This window comes from Orcinus orca, chromosome 16 (genome assembly GCF_937001465.1).
Source record: "Orcinus orca chromosome 16, mOrcOrc1.1, whole genome shotgun sequence".
Taxonomy (NCBI): Eukaryota; Metazoa; Chordata; class Mammalia; order Artiodactyla; family Delphinidae; genus Orcinus; species Orcinus orca.
This window is the reverse complement of record NC_064574.1, coordinates 51,332,832-51,358,688: the sequence shown is the minus strand read 5'-3', so window position 1 is coordinate 51,358,688 and position 25,857 is coordinate 51,332,832. Positions and strand designations below refer to the sequence as shown.

At 53.8% G+C, this 25,857-nt stretch overlaps 3 protein-coding genes and 1 long non-coding RNA gene across 18 annotated transcripts; 2 read left to right on the top strand and 2 right to left on the bottom strand.

Moving 5' to 3' along the window:
* The first annotated feature begins 855 nt into the window (after nt 1-855).
* RNPS1 (RNA binding protein with serine rich domain 1) lies at nt 856-10,692 on the top strand. 9 transcript variants are annotated; one of them, XM_033429096.2, is made up of 9 exons: nt 860-1,005; nt 4,303-4,490; nt 4,720-4,875; nt 5,536-5,727; nt 5,917-6,019; nt 6,323-6,476; nt 8,440-8,559; nt 9,020-9,161; nt 9,758-10,692. In XM_033429096.2, the coding sequence occupies exons 2-9, from the start codon at nt 4,420-4,422 to the stop codon at nt 9,855-9,857; spliced, it is 1,038 nt and encodes a 345-aa protein (XP_033284987.1). In that variant the 5' UTR covers nt 860-1,005; nt 4,303-4,419; the 3' UTR covers nt 9,858-10,692. The 9 variants fall into 9 exon arrangements, with proteins under 9 accessions (XP_033284993.1, XP_033284987.1, XP_012388634.1 ...); XM_033429095.2 differs by lacking the exon at nt 860-1,005 and adding an exon at nt 1,012-1,397; XM_033429098.2 differs by lacking the exon at nt 860-1,005 and adding an exon at nt 1,012-1,834.
* LOC125961550 (uncharacterized) lies at nt 4,746-11,771 on the bottom strand. The gene is made up of 2 exons (XR_007472425.1): nt 11,640-11,771; nt 4,746-5,812 (listed from the first exon to the last, which is right to left on the bottom strand). It is a non-coding gene; the product is annotated as an uncharacterized LOC125961550 (long non-coding RNA).
* Nucleotides 11,760-21,534, top strand: ECI1 (enoyl-CoA delta isomerase 1). The gene is made up of 7 exons (XM_004270293.4): nt 11,760-11,988; nt 12,083-12,196; nt 14,896-15,023; nt 18,554-18,700; nt 19,489-19,610; nt 19,732-19,910; nt 21,274-21,534. The coding sequence occupies exons 1-7, from the start codon at nt 11,937-11,939 to the stop codon at nt 21,438-21,440; spliced, it is 909 nt and encodes a 302-aa protein (XP_004270341.1). The 5' UTR covers nt 11,760-11,936; the 3' UTR covers nt 21,441-21,534.
* Nucleotides 20,823-25,778, bottom strand: DNASE1L2 (deoxyribonuclease 1 like 2). 7 transcript variants are annotated; one of them, XM_033429113.2, is made up of 8 exons: nt 25,073-25,778; nt 24,621-24,781; nt 24,438-24,526; nt 24,276-24,359; nt 24,094-24,194; nt 23,887-23,999; nt 23,492-23,743; nt 20,823-23,124 (listed from the first exon to the last, which is right to left on the bottom strand). In XM_033429113.2, the coding sequence occupies exons 2-8, from the start codon at nt 24,762-24,764 to the stop codon at nt 23,071-23,073; spliced, it is 837 nt and encodes a 278-aa protein (XP_033285004.1). In that variant the 5' UTR covers nt 24,765-24,781; nt 25,073-25,778; the 3' UTR covers nt 20,823-23,070. The 7 variants fall into 7 exon arrangements, with proteins under 7 accessions (XP_033285004.1, XP_033285000.1, XP_033285002.1 ...); XM_033429109.2 differs by having other exon boundaries at nt 23,832-23,999; nt 24,276-24,526; XM_033429111.2 differs by having other exon boundaries at nt 24,276-24,526.
* Nucleotides 25,779-25,857: the final 79 nt, after the last annotated feature.

Sequence of the window (25,857 nt, the reverse complement as noted above, 5' to 3'; positions counted from 1 at the left end):
CGGTTTTACTCCGACAGCCTCCTGCCTGGTCCTGGGCCTCTAACCCTCACCCTCCTGCCTTCGCCAGAAGGCTCTGACAGTGCCTCCCCGCCTGCACCGTCCACCGGCCAGGGGATGACGCCATGGCGCCGTATATTGCACATCTTCCCCGTTCTGTCCAACGCTAAACTCCACCTTCCTAGCCGCGGCTTCTTCCAGCGAGCCTCCGCGCATTCGCACCAGCTGTTCCCTCTGCCGGGCGCGCCCTTCCACTCGGGTCTCAGCTGCAGTGACACCTCCTCGGAAGCGCCTCCCTTTCTGCACATTATCTTCTACCCTGCAGTTTGCTGCCCGTGCGTTCTGGCTGCACAACCCCGTCTTGCCCACCAGGCCGAATTCCGCCGGCGCAGAAGCTGAGTCTACACGGTAACCCCTCACACCACTAGTGGTAATCGCAAGAACCCATCCCCGCAATGGGCCCGGCCCGCTGAGCCGCCTCTGCCATGCGGGTCCCCACGGCCTGCCGCCAAAGGCCGCAGCACCTGCACACCCCTCCCCTAACCCCGCCGCCCGGCCTCTCCCAGCGCGAAGCTGCGAGGTCTGGAGACAAACGCCTAGGCAAGCCCGGAGGCACGCCGCGAGCCCGGTGCGCACGCGCACGGATAGGGGCGGGGCCACGGCCCCCTTAACCCGCTCCGCGCCGGCCCGCGAGCTACCCACACAGCGCAGTCCTCCCAGCCCCAGAGAGCTGCCAGCTTGCCGACCCCATGAGGGGTGCAGCTACCCCGGGACAGCCCCAGTCGCCCCTCCAGAGAGGGAGACAGAGTATAAGCGCCCCGACTCCTCTCTCCCCAAAAAGGCCTTGGCCCTTTAACCCTCTCCTCGCTCGCACTCATTGGCTGAGGCGGTCTACGTCATCGCTGCGCGCCGGACGAGGGTGCCTTCCCGCTCCCTAATCCTGACGCCAGAGCGGCGCCCGCGTCAGAGGCTGAGGAGAGCGAGCGGAGGTCGTGGCGGCGGGAAGATGTAAGTAGGAGGAATCCGACCCCATCCAAGCTTCAGGGGCCGCCCGCCAGGCTCGGCGGGGCGCATCGTGGAGCCGGCCTGCTCCCCGGCCACGCGGTGACAACGGCGGCCTAGCGGCGCGGTACAGTGTTTGAGAATAAAGAGTGTGGTCCGGGGCGGGCTGAGTGGGAGGCGCCGAGGCCGCGGCCCGGAAGTGGTCGGGGCCGCGGCGGGCGGAAGGGCGCCCTCGCTTCGTCCGCTCTGCGGCGGGCCCAGTGAGGCCCCCGGAATTCGGAGCAGCCGGGAGCTCGGCCTCCGCCCTCGGGGCCTTCTCGCCGGGCTGGAGACCCAGGCCCGCAACGCCGGGCCCTACCCTGGAAGTGCTCGCGGCCCGGCGCCTGGACTGGGGAGTTGTGAGTGAACGCGGACGGTGGGCGGCGAGATCGCGTGTGGGGCCGGTGCCGGTGGGTGCGGAGTTGCTTTGTGGGATGCCCTGGGTGACCGACTGACCCTCCCTTCGAAGCCGTTAATTCAAACATCGACTCCACGAACGTCTGCCGGGTTCCTGTGTGCCGTTCTCGGTGCTAGTCCTTGGGGATAGGCCCCTAACGTCTTGGAGCTCAGTTTGACGGGTAACCCCAGGAGGGAGGATACGGGAAGGTTAAAATCGATGGAGGAGAGGCATGGCTTTTTCTCTTTGTTATTTCGCATGAATTGTGCCTAAAATGTACTTTTAAATGGGGAAGGTGCTCTGAAGATGTGAGCTGAAACGCCATCTACTCGAGATTTAACTAATTGTTCTCTCCTCTCTCTGGCTGTTGGACGCGCACCTTTCCGGAGGATGGGGGAGGTAATCAAGGTCCTGTGCTGTTACCTGAACTTGTGTAAACAGAGAACCTCAACCTTTGCTTTCTAGTACTCAGGCCACGCCCAGCAAAGCGTTCACTTACTCTGTGGTTCTTAATTTTTAGTGTTTTAAGAATAACCGGTGGTGCTTGTTTTCACAAAGTACATTAGGGCAGATCTTTAGGACGGCGGTGGGGTCCAGGAATCTGCATTCTGGGACAGTTAAACAATAAGGTAGCCATTGGCCACACGTGGCTATTGAGTACTTGAAATATACCTAGCTCAAATTGAGGTGTTTCAAAGACTTAGTATGGGGAGGTGTAGATGTTTTATTAATGAATTTGTATACTGATTGGTGAAAAGATAATACTTGGTGTGTAGCATGTCAAATAAATATATTACTAATAGTTAACTTTATCTGTTAACCAAGATTTTTTGTAATGCAGCTACTAGAAAATTTTAGAGTACTCTTGTAGCTGGCACTCTTTCTATTGGACAGTGCTGCTCTTGGTGACCCTAATAGGGGCAATCCAGGGACCCCTGTTGAGCATTCAGAGACTGTGTGTGACTTTAGAGTCAAGAATTTATGTGGGAGAAGAGCCTCCAGAGCCTCTCTTCTAACATTAGCTACCGTTTATTGAGCCTTAACTAGGTGCCAAATTAACTCCTTTATGGGTTAATTTGGTTTATGTCCCTGATAACTATGAGGTGTAGGAACTGTCTGTGTCACTGTACTGCTGATGAGAACTTGAGGCTCAGAAAGGTTAAGTGATTTGTCCAAGGTCACACAACAGAGCTTTGAATCAAACCCAGGCAGGCTGACTCCAGACTCTTAACCATCGAATTATACTCACTGATTGTCCAAGGACACTAACCTTATCCAATGTTGCCTGCTGGGTGTCTATAGTACCTTATTATTTTAAAACAAAACATCTTGGGCTTCCCTGGTGGCGCAGTGGTTGAGAATCTGCCTGCCAATGCAGGGGACAAGGGTTCGAACCCTGGTCTGGGAAGATCCCACATGCCGCAGAGCAACTAGGCCCGTGAGCCACAACTACTGAGCCTGCGTGTCTGGAGCCTGTGCTCCGCAACAGGAGAGGCCGCGACAGTGAAAGGCCCGCGCACCGCGATGAAGAGTGGCCCCTGCTCGCCGCAACTAGAGAAAGCCCTCGCACAGAAACGAAGACCCAACACAGCCAAAAATAAAAAAAAATAAATAAATAAAACTTTAAAAAAAAAAAAATCTTTAAAAATTTTATAGTCCTGGAAAAGAGCAGCAAAAGTGACATTCTCTTTTGTACTTCACTTGCATGTCCAAAGCTGGGTACTCTTTTCTTCAGTCAGAATGTTTATCCAGCATTTTGGCAGCACTATTCACGTGGAAACAGGATCCCGATTGGTGTGCCGTGTCCAAGTTACTTACAGGAAGGTGAGCTAGAGGTAGTTGAGGCTGACATCCCGAGATCTTTGCTTGCAACTCAAGCAGATTGTACAAAACCTCAGTGGAAATACTAAAGACACAGTCCTGAGGAAACAGGGCACATAATTAATTGTTTGTTCTTGAGTAATATTTACTATTGCTTGTTCACTGAGTACATGGCAGTCCAGGCACTTGGCTAAACCCTTACATGTGGTACCTCATCCAATTCCAATGTCTACTTTTTTCCCTCCAACATTTTATTTTTGAAAAAATGTGAACATACAGAAAAGCTGAAAAAATTTTGTGCAGTGAATAGCCACGTCACCACCACCTAGATTCTACATGATACATTTCTGTTAACATTTGCTTTATTTATATCTAGCCACCCATCAATCTTATTTTTTCTTGCATTTCAAAGTAAGTTGCAGACTTTGGTATACTTCCCCCCCTAACTCATATGCATATCATTAACATTAGTCAGTGTTTACAATGACTATTCTTCAACGGCTTATTTTACTGCTTTTTAAGTGTTCATGGGGAACGTTTCATTTGTTTGTGTTTGGGTATTAAATGTTTTGATGCCGGTACCAGTCACTTTTGAAATGGTTTTTGCTTCCAGTCATATCATATATTCAATGTATCCTACAAAGATTACAGCAATGAAACAAGAAATCTAATCCTATCAGTTGGGTTTTTCTCTGTTCTGCATGCAAATGTGGTGCTGTAGTATTTCTAAAGGACTGTGGAGGGCTCATCATCAAACTTAAGAATGAAAAACGGGTATTGTACCGCCTGTAAAATAACAGGACACCACCATCCACACCGTTCCTTAAGAAAAAGACAAGCTGAGGTGATGGTTCTACCTGTGCCTCCTGTGGGGGCAGGATTCCCCCCCTGAGGAAACAGTGCTCATCCCCCGTGTGTTCCTGGCTTTGTGGATGCTTGCTGCTTACTGTGTTCCTTGCTGCCTTCTCCTGTGCTCAGCTTTTGATTGCAAAGTAGATATGTTGCCTTGCCAATTTACTCTGTAAATCCTTTTATCTTGTTATTAGGCTGCACTTTGGCGTAAATTGCAATCGATTAGGGATCGTTTCTCAGACTCAAGTTAGAAGTGAGAGTTCAGATAAGTGAGGCCGCCATTGCTGCTTTGAACACCTCAGAAGGGGAGAATGGATTTATCAGGAGTGAAAAAGAAGAGCTTGCTAGGAGTCAAAGAAAATAATAAAAAGTCCAGCACTAGGTAATCCTTCTGTTAGATTTTTCTAGTGCTACTTTGGGGGTGCTCATTGCTAGGGACCCTCAGAAAGGGGAAAATTGGAAATGTCTTGAATTTTACAGTGAAAGTGTCCTAAGCCACAGATATTTTGCCCTGTGATTGCCTGGGATTTGTGTAGCCCTTTGGGGTTGTGCTGTTGTTTCAGGGTTCATTCAAAGGGGCATGTAATCTCATACTCTTCCTCACTATCCAGGGCTCCTTCTCCTACCAAACGCAAAGACCGCTCTGATGAGAAGTCCAAGGATCGCTCTAAAGATAAGGGGGCCACCAAGGAGTCAAGCGAGAAGGATCGTGGCAGGGATAAAACTCGAAAGAGACGCAGCGCTTCCAGTGGTAGCAGCAGCACCAGGTGGGGCTGACGGGTTAGAGCATTGCCAGGGCCTCGCGTCCACAGCCGTGTCCCTCTTCCTTCCCGAAGAGCCTGCAGAGTGCTCTGTCTTCTTATAAAGGAACACACTCAGATTTTTAATAGAGACTCTAATTTATGGCAAACTGGTTTGGGGTTTGCTCTCATTATATACAGAGGATGGTGTTGGGATTCTTTCTTTTCTGGAGATGTTAAGGAATGGGACATCTTGGGGTATGCTTTTCTGTCAAGTGCTTTTGATTTGGAGTTGTGCTTGGATTGCCCTAGCCTGGAGCTTCCTTTTCCTTCTGTTGAAAACCAGCCTGTGTTAGTCAGTAGCTGCCTTCCAAGCTGAGTTAGTGGCTCTGACTTGCCAGGCTCCTCCTTTACCTCCCAGTAGGCAAGGCTTCTGTGTAGGTTGGAAGCAGCTCATTCTTCCTTCCCTATCACTGCACAATATGTATGCTGTTTTCTGTCCCTACCAAGGGCTTTGGCTTAGGGCAGGGATCGGAGGATGTCAGTGTTTGCCCCGCTGGGGAAAGCAGTGGGTTTTGAAAATACGAGGCCAGCGGTTCATCTTGGGAGCATGTGCAGGCTTGCCTGTTCAGTGAAGAAATGCTGCTCCCACCACTTGTCTGTGACCCCCTCCCTCTTGCCCCTCAGGTCTCGGTCCAGCTCTACCTCCAGCTCAGGCTCCAGCACCAGCACAGGCTCCAGCAGCGGATCCAGCTCATCTTCAGCATCAAGCCGCTCAGGAAGTTCCAGCACATCCCGCAGCTCCAGCTCCAGCAGCTCCTCTGGCTCACCGAGTCCTTCTCGGCGCAGACATGACAACAGGCGGCGTTCCCGCTCGAAGTGAGCTCCCTTCCAGCACCACTTCTCCACCCGGGAGTAATTGGCTTGAGGGCTCTCCCCCAAAACCTGTGAATTACCTGGGGACCTAAATTAACAAACGGGGGGCTGTAAAGTCACCGTAGTTATTATAAAAATAGACCAAAAAAGGAGTTTTACTGTCTTAATAGGATTTTTTGTTTTTTCAATCAGATCCAAACCACCCAAAAGAGATGAAAAGGAAAGGAAAAGGCGGAGCCCTTCCCCTAAACCCACCAAAGTGCACATTGGAAGGCTCACCAGGAATGTGACCAAGGTGAGGAATCCTGTTTCTGTCCAGTGGACAGTGGGGTGTGTCTGTTTTGCAAATTTTCAAAGTGGAAAGCTGGAGAAGCAAGCCTCTGCCAGAAGGTGAACTTAGAATGTAGCATTTCGGAGGGCTGACTTGGTGGTGCATGACCAAGTAGAGCACTGGTTAATTCATTTTAATGGAATATATTATATGTATGTGTTTAGATTTACCCCCAGGTGCCAAGGTTGTAGTCATTGTGTAGTGGGTTCTCTGACTCTTACACAAGTGATTAGTGGGTGAGCATTAGTGACTCTTCTTTCTCCCTAGGATCATATCATGGAGATATTCTCCACCTATGGGAAAATTAAAATGATTGACATGCCTGTAGAAAGGATGCACCCCCATCTGTCTAAAGGCTATGCATATGTGGAGTTTGAGAATCCAGATGAGGCCGAGAAGGCGCTGAAGCACATGGACGGAGGTGAGTTAAGCCCTGCCAGCTCCCCTCTGAACCCCTGTTTCTTTGTCCCCTGTCCACGACCAGCTACCCACCACGCATAGTGTGTTTAAAACCGACTTTCAACCTGGCTGCATGTAAGAATCTCCCTGGAGCTCTTTCAAGATTCCAGTTCTTACTCAGTGGGTGGGTGTTTACCAAAAACATGTTTTGTGGAGCATGGTTCTTGAAAAAAAATTCATCAAATATGAATATCAATCAAAGTTTAAGGATCAAATGAACGGTTCCCCCCCCCCCAAGGAGTATATTATGAATATAACGAAGCATCATTTTTATATGGAAATGTTTTCTTTAATCCTCTCTGAGTCATTTTCTCTCTCTCTCGCTCTCTCTCTTCCTCTCTCTCCCTCTCTCTTCCTCTCTCTCCCTCTCTCTCCCTCTCTCTCCCTCTCTCTCCCTCTCTCTCCCTCTCTCTCTTTTTATTTGGCTGCATTGGGTCTTCGTTGCTGTGCACGGGCTTCTCATTGCGTTGGCTTCTCTTGTTGCGGAGCACGGGCTCAGTAGTGGTGACTCGCAGGCTCTAGAGCGCAGGCTCAGTAGTTGTGGCACATGGGCTTAGTTGCTCTGCGGCATGTGGGATCTTCCTGGACCAAGGCTCAAACCCATGTCCCCTGCATTGGCAGGCGGATTCTTAACCACTGCGCTGCTAGGGAAGTCCTGAATCATTTTGTCTTTTGCTAACATTTCAGCATTTTTAGGATAACTTCGCTGAATTCACAAATTTTACCCATTTCCCATAGCCACTTTTTATTCGGTAGAATGATTTGTCAACCTTTGAACGCTTGTGAATAGCTTCAAATTTCGAATAGTCTGCATTTGAAGGAATATGGGATTTGTCTGTGCCCCAGTTCACTGCTGCTGTACTCTAGGCAGCTGGAGCTGAGCCGGGACTGCCCACAGCACTGTGTGGGCTGCCAGGCCAAGTGGGAAGGAGATTCTGAACCCCTTACAATCTTGACATCCTTGGAGGCCCTCTTATACATTTGATAAATAGCCTCACAGGTCTTTGGCCCTTGAGCTCTGGTAGAGTTTGTATACTACAAAATTTTCCTTGGTACTGAGGTACAACTCTTTCAATCTACTTAAATCCCTCTGGAGTGTTTTATGAGTTAAGCATAAACTATGATCCATCCCTCTGCACACTTCAGCTCTTGGCTTTGTTGAGTCACACCTTTGTTTTAGAGACTGTTGATCTTGTGTATTTGATAGAGTCTGAGCACTTGCTAAAAATTTGGGAGACTTGGGCACGTTCAGGATGTGTGTGATTATAAATATTCCACGTTTTCTTAAGATTCTGGTAGGACTTTCCTGTGTGTATTGTGCTGTGCACCACTGAATGGAACAGCTCCACACTGTCTCCAGAAAGAAAGCGGGGGGGGGGGGGGGCTTTGCCTTTACTGGTAGCTAGCCAGAGGATGACTTTGCCTCTGTTGTTACATAGTCAGTGCCTGTGAAATCCCTGACTTGGACTGGCTTTTGGCCATAGGCCAGGGCCACCTTAAGCCGTGTTTACTTAAATTGAGCCTTTCAAGTATGTTGCGAACATAGGTCCAAATTCCTGAGTCACCTTAATACCTCAGAAGTTCCCTTGAAAGTAGGAGCTGAGAAGATAGAAGACCCTCCACTCTTTGGGGGTACACGGGCTGTGCTTGGTCCCCTGAGCAGTCCCTGGACTGGATCCGGGTGCCTTATCCCCTGGGATTCTTGGGTCTGTGCCTCAGTGTCCTTTGCTCTTTCTTTCCCTGAGGTCCTGCAGTTTCCTTGTGCCTCCATTCTGAGCTGCCTCCCCTTGCCGTTCTACGATTTCATTCACACGTGGTTTTAGTACTTGCTGCACGTGGACTCACCTCCCTGAAGCACTTTTTTCAAACTCTTTAGACAGACTTGACAACTCCTGAACATCCTTTCATTTTGTTCCCCATCCCAGAAGTCCCTTCTTCCTCTCGGGCCCCACCTCTCAGGAGATCACAGATCATCCAAAACCCTGGTGCTGATCATCCTTCACCCCACCCCTGGGCTTGCTCACCTGATCCATCACCAAGCTCCGGTGATTATACCTCCCCGTTATCCCTTGAGTTCTTATGTTTCACCCCCATCTCAGTCCTGCCAAAGCCCCCTGCCAGGTCTCCTCACTGCAGTGCCCCCTTCACATTGCTCTTAAGAAGGAAGTTCAAGTGCAACACCACCTTCCAGCTCAGGGCGGGAGCATAGCTCTTCCCCTCACTTAGCAAATTCCAGGCTGTTCTTTAGGTGTTGACTTGGATGGTGCTTCCCGTGGAAGGCTATCCCAATGCACTAAGATTAGGTTCCCTGCTTCCTGGTAGTTTTCTTTATGAAACCTCCAATAACAGTAATTATGAGGTTCTTTCTGTGACCAGAGTAGTTTGTCCTTGTCCCCCCAGGCTCCTCTCTGTCTCACTCACCATGGTATGCCCATAGCTGGCATTGGGCCTGGCCCAGGGTAGGTGCTTGTTAGATATTTTGTGACTTTATCCTTTTTTCAACAGGACAAATCGATGGCCAGGAGATCACTGCCACTGCTGTGCTGGCCCCCTGGCCTCGGCCACCCCCCAGGCGATTCAGCCCTCCCAGGAGAATGCTGCCACCACCTCCCATGTGGCGCAGGTCACCCCCACGGATGAGGAGAAGGTGAATCACTTCGGGGTCTCACAGGGGACTGGTTAGGGCCAGTTTCCGTTTATCTTATTTACAAACAAAAGTTAGGATGATGACTTTGGGACTTTGTCCAGCCCTGCCTGTCCTCTGTGCCTCATGATGGGGGTGGGAAAGCAGCATTGGCATAGGCAGTCTTCAGAGCTCATCGTGTTCTTTCCAGCTGGGGAAAGGAAGAGCTGCCTGATTGAGGGACCCTCGGGAGGTGTGACCCCTCCCCTCCCTCCATGAGAAAACCGGAAGGGTCAGAGGAGTAGGGGAGAGGCTAACAACACCCTTGGCAGAGGCCAGTGTCAGGCTGTCCTCTGCTAGTGGTGTCAAGGTGCACTTTGCACAGCCCTCGAAGAAGAGAGTGCCTGGGGTCATGCCCTTGGTCTCCAGAACATTTGTGTGTCTCCCAAGGGTTCTGCGTCAGGGACATCCAAAGGGAGCTGTCCTGACTGGAGTGTTGGAGTGTGAAGCTGTGTAGAATTGTTCCCGAAAGAAGGCAGCTTTACCCCTGTGATTCCAGATGCGGAGCTGCTCCCGGGGCGTGGGTTTCGTGTCTGATGTGGTTTCTCCTCTTCCCACAGGTCACGTTCCCCTCGGCGCAGGTCCCCCGTGCGCCGGCGATCCCGCTCCCCTGGCCGCCGCCGCCACAGGAGCCGCTCCAGCTCCAACTCCTCCCGATAAGCAGGGCCACCGAAGCTCTGCCCTGTGACTTGTATACCATCCAACTCACTTTTGTCACTTTTCTAGCAGAAGGAGGATCGGTAGGAAAAAAATCCTCACTCAGGGGCAGGCTTCGAAGGTGAAGGCAGTAATTGCTACATTTCCCCTGGCGGCAGAGTTCCGGCTGCAGGAGTGTTGTTGGTTTGGGGTCGTGCTTATAATGATGCCCTCCAGTTTTCTGGCTAGAAAGCTTCCACATTTCTAGTTCCTGAGAGTCAGTTTAGTGGCAAAGCCAGCAGGGATGAGCAGGGGGCTCCAGGCGGTGGTACAGCCCCAGCCTGGGAGCATGTTTTCCCATTCCACAGATGACGTGGGGTCCATCTGGTGGGCTGGTCGTGCCCTAACCTGTTGGCCTGCAGGGTCCCACAGGAAAGGGTGTGCTTTTACGCAGCTGCCATTCCTGTTAGCCTGGCCCTGCTCCCCTGCTTGAGTCCTCTTCTGACCTCTAGGGCCAAATACCCAAAATGGTTCTTTTCACGTGTACTCATGTGCGTGCACACACACACACACACACAGACAAACCCATGTCTCCCTTTCTCTCTGAAACTTGTAAGTTGAGAGCCAGCTCTGTCCGGTCATCACAGAACCCCCCGTTGTGTTGGTATTCATGGTGGTCGTGCAGGTTACTTTGGCAACGTGTACATTGCTTTTTTGGCTTTTATTGTACAGTCAGTACTATACATTTTCTGTTTTGAGTTTTGTAACTTTGTAGCATTTTAGATAATATTGTGTTTGTACTTTGTCGTGTAGAGAAAAGAATTGTGTTGAATAAACCTAGGATTAGAGTGCAGCTCGAGTGTTGGGTTCGCTGCCTCTTTCCTGTCCCTTGGCCCCAAAGGCAGCTTCAGTTGTGAGGTAATTAAACATGATTGTCTAAAAAATGTTTTGGTTTCATTCCCAAAGTCACAGCTCCAAAACCTCTCAACCAGAAAAACACTGGAAGTGTTTATGAGTGTTGGGCTGCTCCTTGGCTAGACACATTTTAGAAAGGTGTTTTTTGTTTTTCTTTATTGGCCACACCATGCAGCATGCAGGATCTTAGTTCCCTAATCAGGGATCAAACCTCCGCCCCCTGCACTGGGAGTGCTGAGTCTTTAACCACTGGACCACCAGGGAAGTCCCAGAAAGAGGTGTTTTATCACCTTTATATTACAGGAGCTTTGAATTCTGCCTGACCAGAAATGTGGATTTCATTTGCTGCTGCTATTTTAGGTGGCCATGGAAAAGCTATTTTCCACCTCAAAAACTGGTTTGTTTCACAAGGAACAATTGAAAACACTTAAGATGTTACAAAAACAAGTCTCAGTTGCCCCCCCCCCCCGTACTTGACCCTTGGCCCTTACTGTGTCCAGTGTTCAAACTGAATGGTCAGAACAGTGTTCAGGCAGGATCAAGTAAATACAAACACGAGATGTCTCCTTCCCCTTCCTTGTGGGGAGCACTGCAGTCCCACAGTGGTGTGAGAGCACCTCACCCCTTGGGGAAGGTGAAGGGTCAGTTCTTAGTCACCAGGCTATGCTGCCCCACACCTGTGGCTAAACCACCAGCTGAGATTCCTGGTCCACCCCACAGGCAGGAGGCGGAGTTCACACTGGCCCCCATCAGCATCCCCTCTAGCATCCTTTCCAGTGCCCACAGCTCTGCTGACGGCTCTGCGGGGCCGCAAGCTGCCGGGGTCCCCACAGTCCCTGACTACCACTCGGTTCACAACCCTCTCCGGGACTCGCACACTCCGTGACTTACGTGTGGTCCCGGGCCTGGGCGGCTCGATCTTTGCGTGGTGGCGTAGCTGCGAGTCGTGGGGAGGTCGTGGGGAGTGCGGCGTCTGGCCTGTCCGGTTTTCCCTATCGGCGACCCTTCACCCCGCAGCCCCAGCGTCCTGCTCAGCTAAGCCCGAGGCTCCGCCCGCTCGGGCCTCCGACCGCGGCCTTGGCCGGGTGCAGTAGCCCCCGCCTCCCGGAGGAGAGGCCTAGGCCCTGGGGGCGGGGCGGGCGGCAAGGCCACACCCCGGCGCCGCGACCCCGACCCAGTGCGGTCAAGATGGCGCTGGCGGCTGGAGCGCGCGTCTTGTCGCGTGCCCTGCTCTGCCCGTGTGCGTGACTGGGGGCGGCGGCCGGGTTGGGCAAGGGCCTGGGGAGGGGGGCAGGGGCGCGGCAGGCTAACGGGCCTCGCGCTGCCCTCCGCAGGGGCCTTGCTCCGGGGCGCGACCATCAGGCGGACGGAGCCGACGGCCGGCAGCGGGGACAGCGCGCGGCGTTTCGGGACCCAGCGGGTGCTGGTGGAGCCGGACGCAGCCGCAGGTAAGCGCCCGGAGCGCGGTCGCCCGAGCGCCCGGCCGCCCGGCTGTGGGGAAAGAGGGGAGCGCTGGCAGCAGAGCGGGCTTCACTGGGCAGTGCGTTTGATCTCCCCCAGCTCCAGGCCCAGACCTGGAATCCAGACTCGGGAGAACGCTCGAATTTCTAAAGGCCACGGGATAAAGCCCAATTTTAAAGGCAGTTTCTGTTGAGTTCAAAGCTTAAGGGTCATCAGTCTAGGTGTTTTCGCCCCCCAGTTCATTATGAAGATAAAAATATTTCAGTTTTTAAAGTTTGGGGCATGTGCTCCTTAGCTGTTAAATTGGGAACTAAAATAATTGGAAGTATTTCAGAATAAAATATTTTAATTTTTCTTAATACTCCCAAGTGGCACAGAACCCAGCAGATATTTTTTTAATTAAAGCCAGGAGCCACAAGTGAAGTCACTCCTACCCACTCCCATCAGAACACCTCCTAAAAGTCTCCAAGGGGGATTTTAAAAAGATAGAAAAAGCACTTTTGAAAGAGAAACCAGTGCTTTCTCTACCAGAGGGCACTTCAGAGCTGGGTCCTGAGCAGGCTTGACATCGGAGACGTGCAGTGTCAGATTTTAGGACAAGCTGTCTCATGACCTCCCAGCTCCTGGCCTCAGCCTTTCAAGATGCCTCCCATCCCCAGTCCACTCTGGCTTGGCAGGGAGCCAAGCTCCTCCCCAAAAGGGGCTACAGTTTCAGGCCCCCAGAGCCCCCCAGACACGCACAGGTTGTGCATCGCTGCCTGTGCCTGGACTGCTGTCAGGGCACCCACCGTGTTCCTTGGTTCAGTTCTCTAGTTTAGCTCCTCTCTGGGTTGGGGGCTGCCCGAGCCAGGTGATGAGGGACCCAACTACGAGTCCAACAAAAACCTGAGTTTCTGAAAGGATTGTTTCTGTGACAGATTTGAATATATATCAGAACTTGAATAAAACACATTTTTAAAGTATTGAAGTAGGTGGTGGTGGTTGCACAAGATTGTGAATATACTTAATACCACTTAGTTGTACACTTAAAAATGGTTTGAATGGTAGACTTTCTTTTATGTAAACAAGTAAGAAAAAAATTATCAGTGAGACAATTTTTTACCAAAGTGCTTTCCCACCCCACCATGGAAGAACTCGCTAGCTTCACCGGCTTATCGTGGTAGAAGGTTGAGTTTGAGGTCAGAAAGCCAGGCTTGGTTCTGTCCTCACTGCCAGACCTGGGTAACCTTCAGGCATCTTGAGGCTTGGAGGAATTAATGGAATAAAAGTACTTTTTTAAATGTTTTCATTTGAGACTTCCCTGGTGACTCAGTGGTTAAGCATTTGCCTGCCAATGCTGGGGACACGGGTTCAATCCCTGGTCTGGGAAGATCCCACATGCTGTGGAGCAACTAAACCTGTGTGCCACAACTACTCTGAGCCTGTGCTCTAGAGCCCACATGCCACAACTACTGAAGCCCATGTGTCTAGAGCCCATGCTCCGCAACAAGAGAAGCCACCGCAATGAGAAGCCGACACACCGCAACAAAGAGTAGCCCCTGCTCGCCACAACTAGAGAAGAGCTTGCGCACAGCAACAAAGACCCAATGCTGCCAAAAATAAAATAAATAAATAAATTTTAAAAAAAGAAAAAAGAAACTTACCTCCGAACCAAGTTTGGGGAGCTCACTTCTGAAAGTTTTGATTGCTTCTTATTTTTACATGTACATACCTGTAGCCAGTTAATAATTACCTCTTCCTCATAAATCATAGGTCTCAAAAGAGTCTCCTTGCCTTCAGGACTTAATTCTCATTCCTAGAGAATGGTTTGTGTTGACTATCCAGAGATTTCCAAGGCCTTGACCAGGGAGATGTACCCTAAGTGAACGGTGGCATTTCTAAAGCCCTTGGGGTCTGCCCTTGGGCCAGGCAGAACAGATGAGAACAGATGGCCCCAGCCGGCCCAGGCCAGCAGCTGCACTGTCCACAAGGGCAGGCCCTACCACTCCTGCTTTCCCTGCTGCTGGCAGTATAAATGAATAGATGGAGTGTTTAAGAACATCTGACCCCTGATATTCTTACTCTCAATCCTTAAACAAGCATGAACCAGAGGCCCCCACTGGCGTTCCTCCTTGCACATCTGGTTTAGTGTTTGCTCACTTACTCAAGAAACTAAGGCCATTTCTTACTCCCCTGAGGATGTAGGACTTACATCTGGGAGAAAAAGATCAACAAAAATTTGTACATGAATGTTCACAGCAGTATTACAATGGCCAAAAGGTGGAACTAACCCAAGTGTCCATCAGCAGGTGACTGGATAAGCAAAACATGCTGTACACAGTTAATGGAACGTTATTTGATCTTAAGAAGGAATGAAGCACTGACACATGCTACTACATAAATGAACCTTGAAAACAGTGAAGACAGACACAAAAGGTCACATATGATTCCACTTATATGAAATGTCCACAACTGGCAAATCCATAGGAACAGGAAAGAGATTACTGATTGCCAGGGGCTGGAACAGGAAGAATGGTAACTGCTGATGGGTACAGGGTTCCCTTTCTTATAAGGTATATGAATCTCACCTCAATTTAAAAAACCCAAAATCTGTGTAGCTTCCCATGGCCTGGTTGAGGGTGCAGGGTAGTTGGGGGTACCTTTCCCATGTTGGGTATGAGTTTTGTCCTTTTCATTTTCAAACTAGGGGTCGCCGTGATGAAGTTCAAGAACCCCCCAGTGAACAGCCTCAGCCTAGAGCTGCTGACAGAGTTCATTATCAGCCTGGAGAAGCTGGAGAATGACAAGACCTTCCGAGGCGTCATCCTGACTTCGGTGGGTGCTCCTTAGCTCCCCCAAGGCCCCAAGTTCTCAGGTCGAAGTCCAGACTCAGGAGCCCTCCTACACACTTCACATGGTGGAGAAAACCCAGGCGGCCCAGGTGTGGGTGCCACCACAAAGGGCTTCCAGGGGTTGTAGTCCTGGGTGTGGGGGCTCGAGGGGGCCGTGCCATGGGCAGCTGGTTCTCCCGCAGGAGGCTGATCCTTAGTTCCCAGGTCATGCGGTTGTGGAGCCAGACCTGGGGCAAGCCTCGGCCCTCCACACCCAGGGCCAGGATGTAGGTGAGGGCAGGTGACATTTCTGCAGGATACCCTTGAGGCCATTCGACCTCACGAAGGGTGGACCCTGTGCAAACTTGGCAACAGCTTCCTGGGGACCTACCCAGGCCAGCCCCAGTGACGGTGCTCATCCCAAAAGCTGTGCCCTCCATTCCCATCTGGGCAGGTCCTAGAGTTGAGGTCTCAGAGGGCAGGCTTTTCCCTTCTGAATTCTCGAGGGGAATGGGAACGGCAGCATTTCCCCTACAAGCCAGCAAATGCTGGTAACAACAGGACTTTGTTGGGTCAGGAAGAGCACTGGGGTCACCTTTCAAGTTAGAAGGAGCCACAGACAGCATAAGCGTCCCCCAAAGCTAAGTGCCACGATACTAGAGACCAATGGGAACACCTTGGCCCTGCCGTCATTAAAGGTGCAGGAAGCAGACGGTCACAGCCTGCTTCCTGCACCTTTTAGGCCAAGGTTTGGAAGGTCCACTGTGGGCTCGCACCTGTTTCCTTAAACCCTCAGGTTGTCCTGGGGTGGCCTGGAGTTGCAGCTCTGGAGAGCCTGGCTGCCTCTGACGAGGGGACCCATCACTGTGCTGGAGGCACGGACCAGCAGGGAACCCTCAGGGGCTGGCCTGATGCACGCACCCAGTGCGTCCCGTGAAGCTGGGGTTTGCAGAGCCAAGCCTTGCCCCATCCCACGGGAGTGAGATGACCTTATTGCTCCAAGGGTAGGACTTATACTGGGTGTAGATCATTTGAGGGAACTTTCTAACCTGCCTAGAGATGCTGAAATTGCCTAGGAACTTTTCACCCTGGATAATTCCTGAAAATACTCCATTTAAGGTGTCATTTCATAGCCTGACGTTTTCTTTATTATGCTCTGAAAATGAGAGAATTGCGTGTCACCAGAGATAGGACCTTTAGAACGAAAGAGGGGAAGACCTGTCACTTGTCCAGGCCCCCAGCCCCTGTGCTCTGGGGACAGGGAGCCAGCATTTGTCCCTCCGGAGCCTGCGTTCTCCTTGTGACAGTGTCCTCCCCTCCAGCAATGTGTCTGCGCCTCGTGTTCTGTATCAAGTTCCTCCTGTGTACGTAGCACAAGGCCTGGCCCAAAGTGGGTCCTCAGCAAATGTTTTGGAAGGACTTGTGTTAGTTGGGGCCACCTTAACGAAGGACCACCAACGGGTAGCAGTGGGGCAGAACAACAGAAATGTATTCCCTCACGGTCTGGAGGCCACAGGTTCAAAATCAAGGTGTCAACAGGGCCAATCACATCTAGAGGCCATGGGGGAGAATCCTTTGCTTCTGCCAGCTTCGGGGGGCCCCTGGGTTCCTGTACTTGTCTCCACGTGGCTGTCTGCCCTATCTCTGTGTCCGAATCCTCCTCAGAAGGACACCAGTCAAAGGATTTAGGACCCCCATACTCCGGTACGGCCTCATCTTAACTTGATCTCATCTGCAAAGATGCTATTTCTGAATAAGGTCACATTCTCAGGTACTGGGGTGAGGACTTGACCTTGTCTTCTTCGGTGACACAGTTCGGCCCACTACAGATACGTTGCTGAATCACAGAAATCACGGAAATAGGCCAACCCACATCCATTTTCATCTGTCTGGCAGAGGCCATCCCCAGCTGGGATTAATGTGTTCGCTTCTCTCGCATCCAGAATAGAGTTCTTTGCCTTTGCTTCCCTCCAGCGCCAGGACTGTGGGCAAGTGCTGTCAGCCCCTCCAGCTTCTGTGCTGAGAAAATGAATTGGGGAGGCAGTGAGGAGGGGGGAGCCAGGAGCTCATGGTGGGAAGAGATTAAGGAGGAAGGCTGAAAAGCTGAACGTCAGTCCTGCCACATCTTCAGAGCAGGAGCAGCTCCATCCCCCTGCCGTCCCACCCCCAACAGGCGCTGGCTCACGGGTCCCTGCTCGGCCTGTGAGACAGCAGGACGTGGTGTACCGACCGCCAGTCTTTCCACCCCTGTGGGGCCTTTTTAGTGACAGGAGTGGAACACGTTCCACGTAAACAAAAGGCCAGCCTGCTGGTATCAGTGCACACACAGGCACGTGTGTATATGAGAAACACGGGGCTGCATCTATGCCCTGCACTGCAACTTGCTTTTGTCGCTTAATATAAGGATGTAGAGGACTTCGAGTGTGGCTGCCCCTCCTCACAGACACTGCAGGCAGGGGAGGGGGTTCGGTCGTTGCTGCAGCAGCACATGGTGACCGCGGCCAGTGCTGGTTAGTGATCAGCAACCCCAGGTGCGGTGTTCTCGGGTGAGGGCTGGGGAGCTGCCCCTCCCCTGGCCTGCATTCTTGACAGAGCACCCAGAACCTGGTGCCCATGCCCAGAAGCACCTTCTGCCTTGGTCTGCGCTCCCCACCCCCACTTCAGCGGCTGTGTTGGGGCCTGGGGCGTCCACACAGGACACACGTGCCTTACAGATCCTTCCCCAGGCTTATGTCTCACGTGTGACAGCCCAGGGCAGAGGTCTGTCTTCTTTTTTTTAAAAAAAAGCTAACTGCATGATGACCAGACTGCAGCCATGACATAAGTTGGTCCATCTTTTTTTTTTTTTTTTTAAACAGAAACCATTTTATTTTATTTATTTACTTTTGGCTGTGTCGAGTCTTAGTTGCAGCACGCAGGATCTTTCATTGCGGTTCACGGGCTTAGTTGCCTGCGGCCTGTGGGATCTTAGTTCCCCGAAAGGGATCGAACCCACATCCCCTGCACTGGAAGGCAGATTCTTAACCACTGGACCACCAGGGGAGTCCCGAGGTCTGTCTTCTTGACTGCTCACCACTCCCTCCTTCCCTGGCCGGGTCCTGACAGCTCCTTCTGGCCTGCACCGGAGTCTGCAGTTTGCTTTTGAGGTACATCAGAACATGTGTCCCCTCCGACTGTCAGGAGTCCTCCCCCGCCCCTGAGTTCCTCTGCCCAGGATGAGTACAGAGGTATGCACAGAGTCCAGTGTGTTTATGTCCCTGGGGGAGCACCTGGCCCTGCTGCCTTTTCTTCCAGTTTGAAGCTGGAAAGGGAAGAATATCCCAGGATGCAGAAGGAACAGAGTCCAAGGGAGGTCCAGGCTGCCTCCCTGGAGCCCCCAGCTCTGGGCTCCTGGAGGCAGCATCCTGCTGCCCAAGCATGACCTCAGTTCCCCTGTCTCTTGAGCACCTGTGGGCTCCCTGGGCCCTGGGGCTGTGTTGGCACTGTGGGGCAGACTCTGACGGGGCCCCTGCCCACCCCCCCCCACCTCCCCAGGACTGCCCCAGGGTCTTCTCCGCAGGCCTGGACCTGACAGAGATGTGCGGGAAGAACCCGGCCCACTACGCCGAGTACTGGAAGGCGGTGCAGGAGCTGTGGCTGCGGCTGTACCTATCCAACCTGGTGCTGATCGCCGCCATCAACGTGAGTGTCCCCGCTCCCGAGGGGCCTCCATGGCTCGCTGCGGGCCAGCCCTTAGGGTGGGTGTGGATGTGGCCCTGCCCTCAAAAAGCCCTCAGAGAGGCAGGGGGCAGTCGGGAGACCCTCAGAGGTGCACAGGTCAGCTTGCCATTACAGACCAGGTGAAGGGGTGGGGCTGGGGGGGACTTGCTCACTGAGGTGGGGGTGAGTGTGGGGGCAGGAACCAGGGCCCATGGTCAACGTGGTCCAGCAGGAGGGTTATGAGGGTGGGGGCAAGTGGGATCAGATCTACATTTTGGGAATATCACTTTGGCCTAACCTAGGGAAGGCAGGGGTGGGGCTAAGGCCAGAGAGGTGCCAGGAGGGCCTGAGCTGGGTGGAGAGGAGGGACGGCCAGAGTCAGGAAGACTCCATGGGGTGTGGTGGCCGCTGACAGCCTCTGTTTGGGGCAGTGGATGTATGAGATGAGGGCAGGGTGAGGTCGGGCCTCGGAGGACCTCCTGCTGGAGGAGAGGAGAGGCCGCTTGCTGCCCTGACATGTGCGTGAGAAAAGAGGGGGTGTTCTGGGCCTGAGCGCTGGCCACCTTGCCAGTGCCCGCGGCCTCAGGCTGATGGGCAAGCCGGAGCCCCTTGTGCGCACACCCCCAGTGTTGGTACAGCATCCTGGGGGCTGGAAGCACCCAAGAGCTCACGGCCACCTGAGGCCCTTCCTTGGGACCCTGGGTCTCTGGAAGATGACCGGAACCAGCCACAGCAGCACCCAGAGCCCGTTGGTCCTGCTTCCCCTGTAGGGAGCCTGCCCGGCCGGAGGCTGCCTTATCTCCCTCACCTGCGACTACCGGATCCTGGCTGACAACCCCAAGTACCTCATTGGGCTGAACGAGACCCTGCTGGGCATCGTCGCCCCCTTCTGGTAAGACCGGGGGCTGCACCCACACTCCACCAGACCCGGGGCTGAGCCCACCACCGCCCCCCCCGCCGACCCCCATTCCCCGGGAGCCCTGAGCCCACCGTGAGTGGGTGTCTGCTTCCAGGTTCAAAGACACCCTTGTGAACACCATTGGGCATCGTGCCTCAGAGCAGGCCCTGCAGCTGGGGTTGCTCTTTCTGCCAGCAGAGGCCCTCCAGGTGGGCCTGGTGGACCAGGTGGTGCCTGAGGACCAGGTGCTGAGCACAGCGCTCTCGGTGATGGCCCGGTGGATGGCCATTCCAGGTGAGGGGCGTGGCGGCGGGGGGGCAACAGCTGTGGGTACCGGTGGGCAAGTAGAGAGCCCCGTCCCCTCCCCAGCCTGGAGCTTCTGGTGAGACAGGAGGTTCTCAAGCAATTCACAAATGAGCCATTCACAATAGCAGACTGACCTAGTGTCCTGAGGCTGATGTAACAAATTACCACAAGAGGGGGAGTTGCGGGGCAGGGGGGTGCTTAAAACAAGGGAAATGCATTCTCTCTCGGTCTGGAGGCCAGAAGTCTAAAATCGGTGTGGGCAGGCCCTCGCTCCTGCCAGAGGCTCTGGGGGAGGCTCCTTCCTGCCTCTTTCAGTTTTGGGGGCTCCAGGTGTCCTTGGCTGTGGCTGCGTCACTCCCATCCCTGCTGTGTCTTCACATGACCTTCTCCCACAGTGTGTCTCTATATCTCAGAGCTCCCTCTCCTTTTACGGACACCTGTCCCTGGATTTAGGGCCCACCCTGAATCCAAGATGATCTCAGTTACACCTGCAAAGACCTTTTTCCAAGTAAGGTCTCTTGCAGATACTTTTTTGGGGTCCACTGTTCAACCCACTACACAGACAACTGGAAACAGCTTGTGTGTCTGTGTATAGAAATAGGGCTGCTTGGGACTTCTCTGGTGGTCCAGTGGTTAAGACTGCCTGCTTCCACTGCAGGGGGTGCAGGTTCGATCCCTGGTCAGGGAACTAAGATCCCACATGCAATGTGGCCAAAAAAGAAATAGGGCTGCTTATATCAACTATGGTAGAAACCAGGGATCAGCAGGCTGTCTGTAAAGAGCCAGGGAGATTTTCGGCTTTGTTGGTCACATGGTCTCTGCCATAACGCCAGAGCAGGAGGGCGGACTTAGAGCACGTGAACTAACAAGCGTGTCTGTGTTCCAATAAAACCAGGCCACCGAATTCTGAATTTCATGTAATTTTCACGTATCACAAAATATTACCCTTTTAAAATTTTTTCCATCTATATAAAAATGTAAATACCATTCTTGGCTCTTGAGCTCTGGGGGGCCAGGTTTGCCGATGCCTGACACAGACAAATGCCTGAATACCGTGCAGCCATTAATTATGTTGTAAAAGAGTATGTAGTGACATGGAAAATATTGCCGACAATATAGTTGAGGGAAAATAACAGGTTAAAAAGGCAACTTTCACAATATCATCCTGTATGATTTTAAAGGAAATCGATGGACAGTAGGGAACAGGTGGCTTTCATTTTCTTCTCTTTGCTCATTTGAATTTTCTAAGTTTTCTACCGGAGTTTCAGTTGGAACTCCCTTGGAAAGCTTGGGAATACCACTGTCCCAGAGAAGAGCATGGGTTTTCACAGGTGGGACCCATCTTCTTTAGATCACGCTCGACAGCTGACCAAGAACATGATGCGAAAGACCACGGTAGATCGCCTGGTGAAGCAGCGCGACACGGACATCCAGAACTTTGTCAGTTTCATCTCCAGAGACTCCATCCAGAAGTCCCTGCAGATGTACTTAGAAAAGCTCAAACAAAAGAAAGGCTAAGGGCTGGGCTGCCATGCAGGGGTTTTAGCCGTTTGCACCCTTCTGGGGGCCCTATGGTTCCAAGGGATTTAAAGAAGGTGTTTTCCAATTTAAACGTACTTTTAGCTCTTTGTTTTGCTCATCTCCCTAAAAGGCCTGTTCCTTGTAGCCATAGTCCTAAGGCCTGTTACCACTCACGAGTACCCTTTGTGCCTGGCGGGTGGGCAGATGGGCACAGCTGGCAAGCAGTGTCTTGATTTGGGAATCATAAAGTGGTAGATGGCACCCTTCTGGACCTCAGCGATGTCACTGTTGAGTGTCTCCTCTCCCAGAGCAGAATAAAGCCCTTGAGTTTCCCATCCCTGGCTGGTGGGATGCCTGACTGCTGGAGGCATAAGGCCAGGTAGTTGTGGGCCCTGGCAAGCCACACAAGAAAAGGAAAAGGGAAAAGCCCTTGGGCTGCCATGGTTTTTTGTTTGGATGGAAAGCCTGTATAAATTTCAGAGAAATTGGGTGACTTGGAGAGGGAGGAGGGAGGCATTTTACATCACAGGTGTCCTAAATCTGACTTTAGAAAGATCTAACAAGAAAAGCTTGTTCAGATTCTTGAAACAAAGGTTTTTCTCTCCCATACAATTCAGGCCAGTTAAATCCTGCCGAAGGTGAGACGCTTCGAAAACCAGAAACCTCATCAGGCCCCTGTCATTTACACTGTGTACCCCAGTCTACTTGTTCCCAATCCTCAGGTGATGGGTTTACTCAGGGTGCAGGCCACTGTCCTCCCTGCTGAGTCCTTGCCCAGCCCAGGGCTCCTGAGGAAGAAGCTACCAGGAAGGCACCTTTGAAGGGGCTGTAACCACTGTGAGCTGTTCAGGTTCTGTGGACAGGACCTTAACCCAACCTGCCTGCTCACCACTGAGGAGGCTCTCCACATGTCCCAGCACCGCCAGCCGGCTGGTTGCAGGGGGCCAGCCTTCTTGACCTCCCGCCTGCCAACTGCAGTGCTGGGTAGGAAAGGACCCTCATACACAAGTGCCTGTGAGTGGCCTGCAGGCCTGGGGACCGGGGCCATAGGAGGAACACTGAAGACTGGGAGGTTGGCCTCACACATCCACCCTACACCCTGTGTGAGCACTTACCCCAGCTGCACTCAGTACAGGTGCTTGAAAGCATTTAGTTTGCACAAAGAGCGAGCAGGGAGCTTCAGCCAGTGAGCACAGGAGCTGCCTTCTGGAGCCAGCCTGCTCTGGAGGTGGTCAGTTCCCAGCAGGATGTGGAATGGGCAGGCCAGGCTGTCCCTGTCCCCTAAATGGGTTGGGACCGGGGACCTGCTTGGCTGCAAGACGAAGGTTTGTGCCCCAGAAGAGCTGAGTCCTAAGAAAGGACATGAAGGCTTCGGAGCCAACACGTGTGTGTGGTCCTGGCTGAGGGTTCGCTGTTTATTGAGCTCAGCTGTATGCCCAGTGCTCTACGAGGTGCTTCTCACAACTTTATGAGGTAGTGGTGGCGGCCCATTTCACGATGGGGAAACAGGCTCGAAGTAGTCCCATCACTTGTCCAGGCCCAGCTGACCCTACCCTGCAGCCCTGTGGGGCTTCCTCCTTGTGGCCAGAGTCTGCAGGCAGCCTGCCCTGGCCAGGGTTCAGGGCTGTCAGTAGGACTTGAGGGTCACCTCCACAGGAAAATGGTCACTGATGGCCAGGGCCTGAAGGGAGAAGGGACCAACTCTGAGGCCCTGCTGAGCAGCCAGTCCTCCATCAGGCTCCACCCCCAGAAAACTGCCCCATCTCCCCCCAGGAAGGGGCCCACTGGGTGTCCACAAACCACTGCATCTGGGGGTGGGGGAACAGACCAGCGAGGCCTGGGCTATCCATCCCAGCTGTGCGGGTTCGGTGGGAGCATGGCCTCGGGACCCCACTCTGGGGAGGTAAAGAGCTTCCTGTACTGCCATCCCAGATTTGTTCCATTCAGCCAGAACTGAACCTCTAAGGGCCATTTCTAGAAACAGTGCAGGGAGGGGAGCGCCAGGTGTACTGAGGTTGGGCCTTGCTCCTACTGGGCCCAGCACTCGCCTGAGCCTGGTACAGGCCAAATTCCTCCTGGAAGTCGTATACGGCGGCCGACTGGGGCTTCAGACTGCTGCGCAGGCGGGCACCACAGACCACGATGCGGTCGTAAGCACAGTCTGACTTGCCCACCGTGGTGTCGGCGCTGTCCGGGATGAGCCACTTGAAGACCTCGCTGCTGCGCAGGCGGATGGCCGGCCAGTCCTGAGCCTGCACGTAGCTGCAGTCGTCGTTGAAGTCGCCCAGAAACAGCATGTCCTGTGGGGCACCGCGGAACTGGGTCTGAGGCTGCGGGAGGGGCCGCGCGCGCAGAGCCTCACGCCTGTGGCCGACCCCCAGGGCGCACCTCCGGGACCCTGGGCCGTGGGGCAGGGCGGAGCCGCACGGACATAGGGGCTTACGTAGGTGCCCCACTTGTCTATCACGTCCAGGTACACATCGTAGAGCGCGTCGATCTCGGCTACAGCTTGGTGCGGTGCCGCGTGCAGCGGAATCAACACTAACTCCTCGGCAGCTGCAGGAGGTAGATGTCAGGGGCTGGGGCGGGGCCTGCGGGACGGGCGGGGCCAGCGGGACGGGCGGGGCCTGCGGGACGGGCGGGGCCTCACCTGACCCGGGTGCCGAGAACTTGACCACGAAAGGTTCACGACTGAAGGCGTCCTCCGGGTCCAGGTACTGGTACGTGTCCACGACCGACACCGTGTCCTTCCTGGGTGTAGAGGGTGGGTGGGCGCCCCAAGTGGGCCCCCTCCTGCCCTGCGCACCCCTCCCCCGCATCCCCGCCCCTCACCTGTAGACGAACAGGTACGTTTCCTTATACTGGTCCCGACCCAGGGGCTTACTGCTCACGAAGCTGTACTCGTGCCTGGACACGCTGCGGAGACACCGGCCAAGCCCGGGGTCAAGGCATCGCTCGGAGACCTGGGCCCACGTTGGGCCCTGCCCGCCATACCTGTTGATCAGCTCCATTAGCGCGGATACGGCGCTCAGGTCGGAGTCCCGCACCTCCTGCACCAGCGTGATGTCATAGCCAGCCAGGATCTGGGGGAGGGGCCGGCAGGTGCGGGGTCACGTGTGCGCGGCAAATTAGCCCGCGGAGCCCAGCTACAACCCCGCCCAGGGTCCCCAGCCTCACTTGCGCGATGATGCCGCTGCAGGCCGGGTCTGACACTTTGCTGTCGCCGAAGCTCCGGATGTTGAAAGCTCCGATGCGCAGCGCCGCGTCTCCTGCAGCCCCTAGCGCCCAGAGCGCAGCCAATAAGGCCAGGGGCCTGCCCATGGCGCAAAGCTGGCGGGCTTAGAGGGACAGACACAGCCCGCGTGAGCGCGGACGTGGAATCGGACACACCAGGCCACCCTTCTCAGTCCCGGCTGCTGGGACGCGGGGGCTGGGCAGGTTCTGCCACCCTTTGGTGGCTGGCAGGAAGGCATATCCTCCCCTTGCCACTCTCCAGGTCTCCCCAAAGTGGTGGGCTGGGCTTACGGCCGTGGCCGTTCTCCTCCGTGGGGAAACGGAGGCCCAAATATTGAGACTCCATTCACATCCAGCCCCCGGCTCAGTACCCCGCCCCCCCCCCCCAGACTCACCTGAGGGATGTGGATTGGCTGTGTCAGAGGCTTAGGATCTGGGTCCCAGTAGAAGTCAGAGGTCCCAGCTGGGGGTGTGTCTGCAGCACAGGACAGACTGCAAGAGCTTGGTCTAGCAGCAGCTCTGGCGCCCCAGCTCCGTGAGTATTTGAAACCCTGCTCCAGGGAGGGGCCGGGACTGCACTGCGTCCCGCCCCCTCCACGAATTGGACACTGTAACTCCTAGCTCCCATTCCCACAGAGACCACCCACACCCCCGCAGGGCAAGTCGGCAGGGGATCCACCTTGAGACTGCTGTGGTGCCCCCAAGCCTGTTAGAACAGGGACTCAGAAGGCCCTGCCAGCCCAAGAGCTACATCAGGACTGGGAAAGAGGACCAGACATGCCCACGGTCCAGGTCTTGCTCCTGTCCCTGCCCCCGAGAAACTCGGTCACCCAGAATCTCCCTCAAGCTGCATCTCTTCAGGGAAACTAAGTCAACACAATCAGGAAAGACCGGCCCCATTTGTGGCCCAGCATCTCCTGCTGCTTCTCCACGTGCTGTCACCTCAAGGTAAAAAGCCGAGACTCCTGGGTCTCCCAGTCTCATTCCCCGGCCCCAGGGAGGCCCCAGGGTTGGAGGCTAGGAAGCAGCATCCCCTCCCACCCACCTCTATGGGCCTCAGGAAGCTGGGGTCACAGCTCCAGCTGGGCAAGGCAGCAGCAGGAGGCTGCCTGTCCACATACCAATGACACCCACACACTGCCAAGGTGCCGCCAGCCCTGTTGGGATCCCTGGGCGGGCA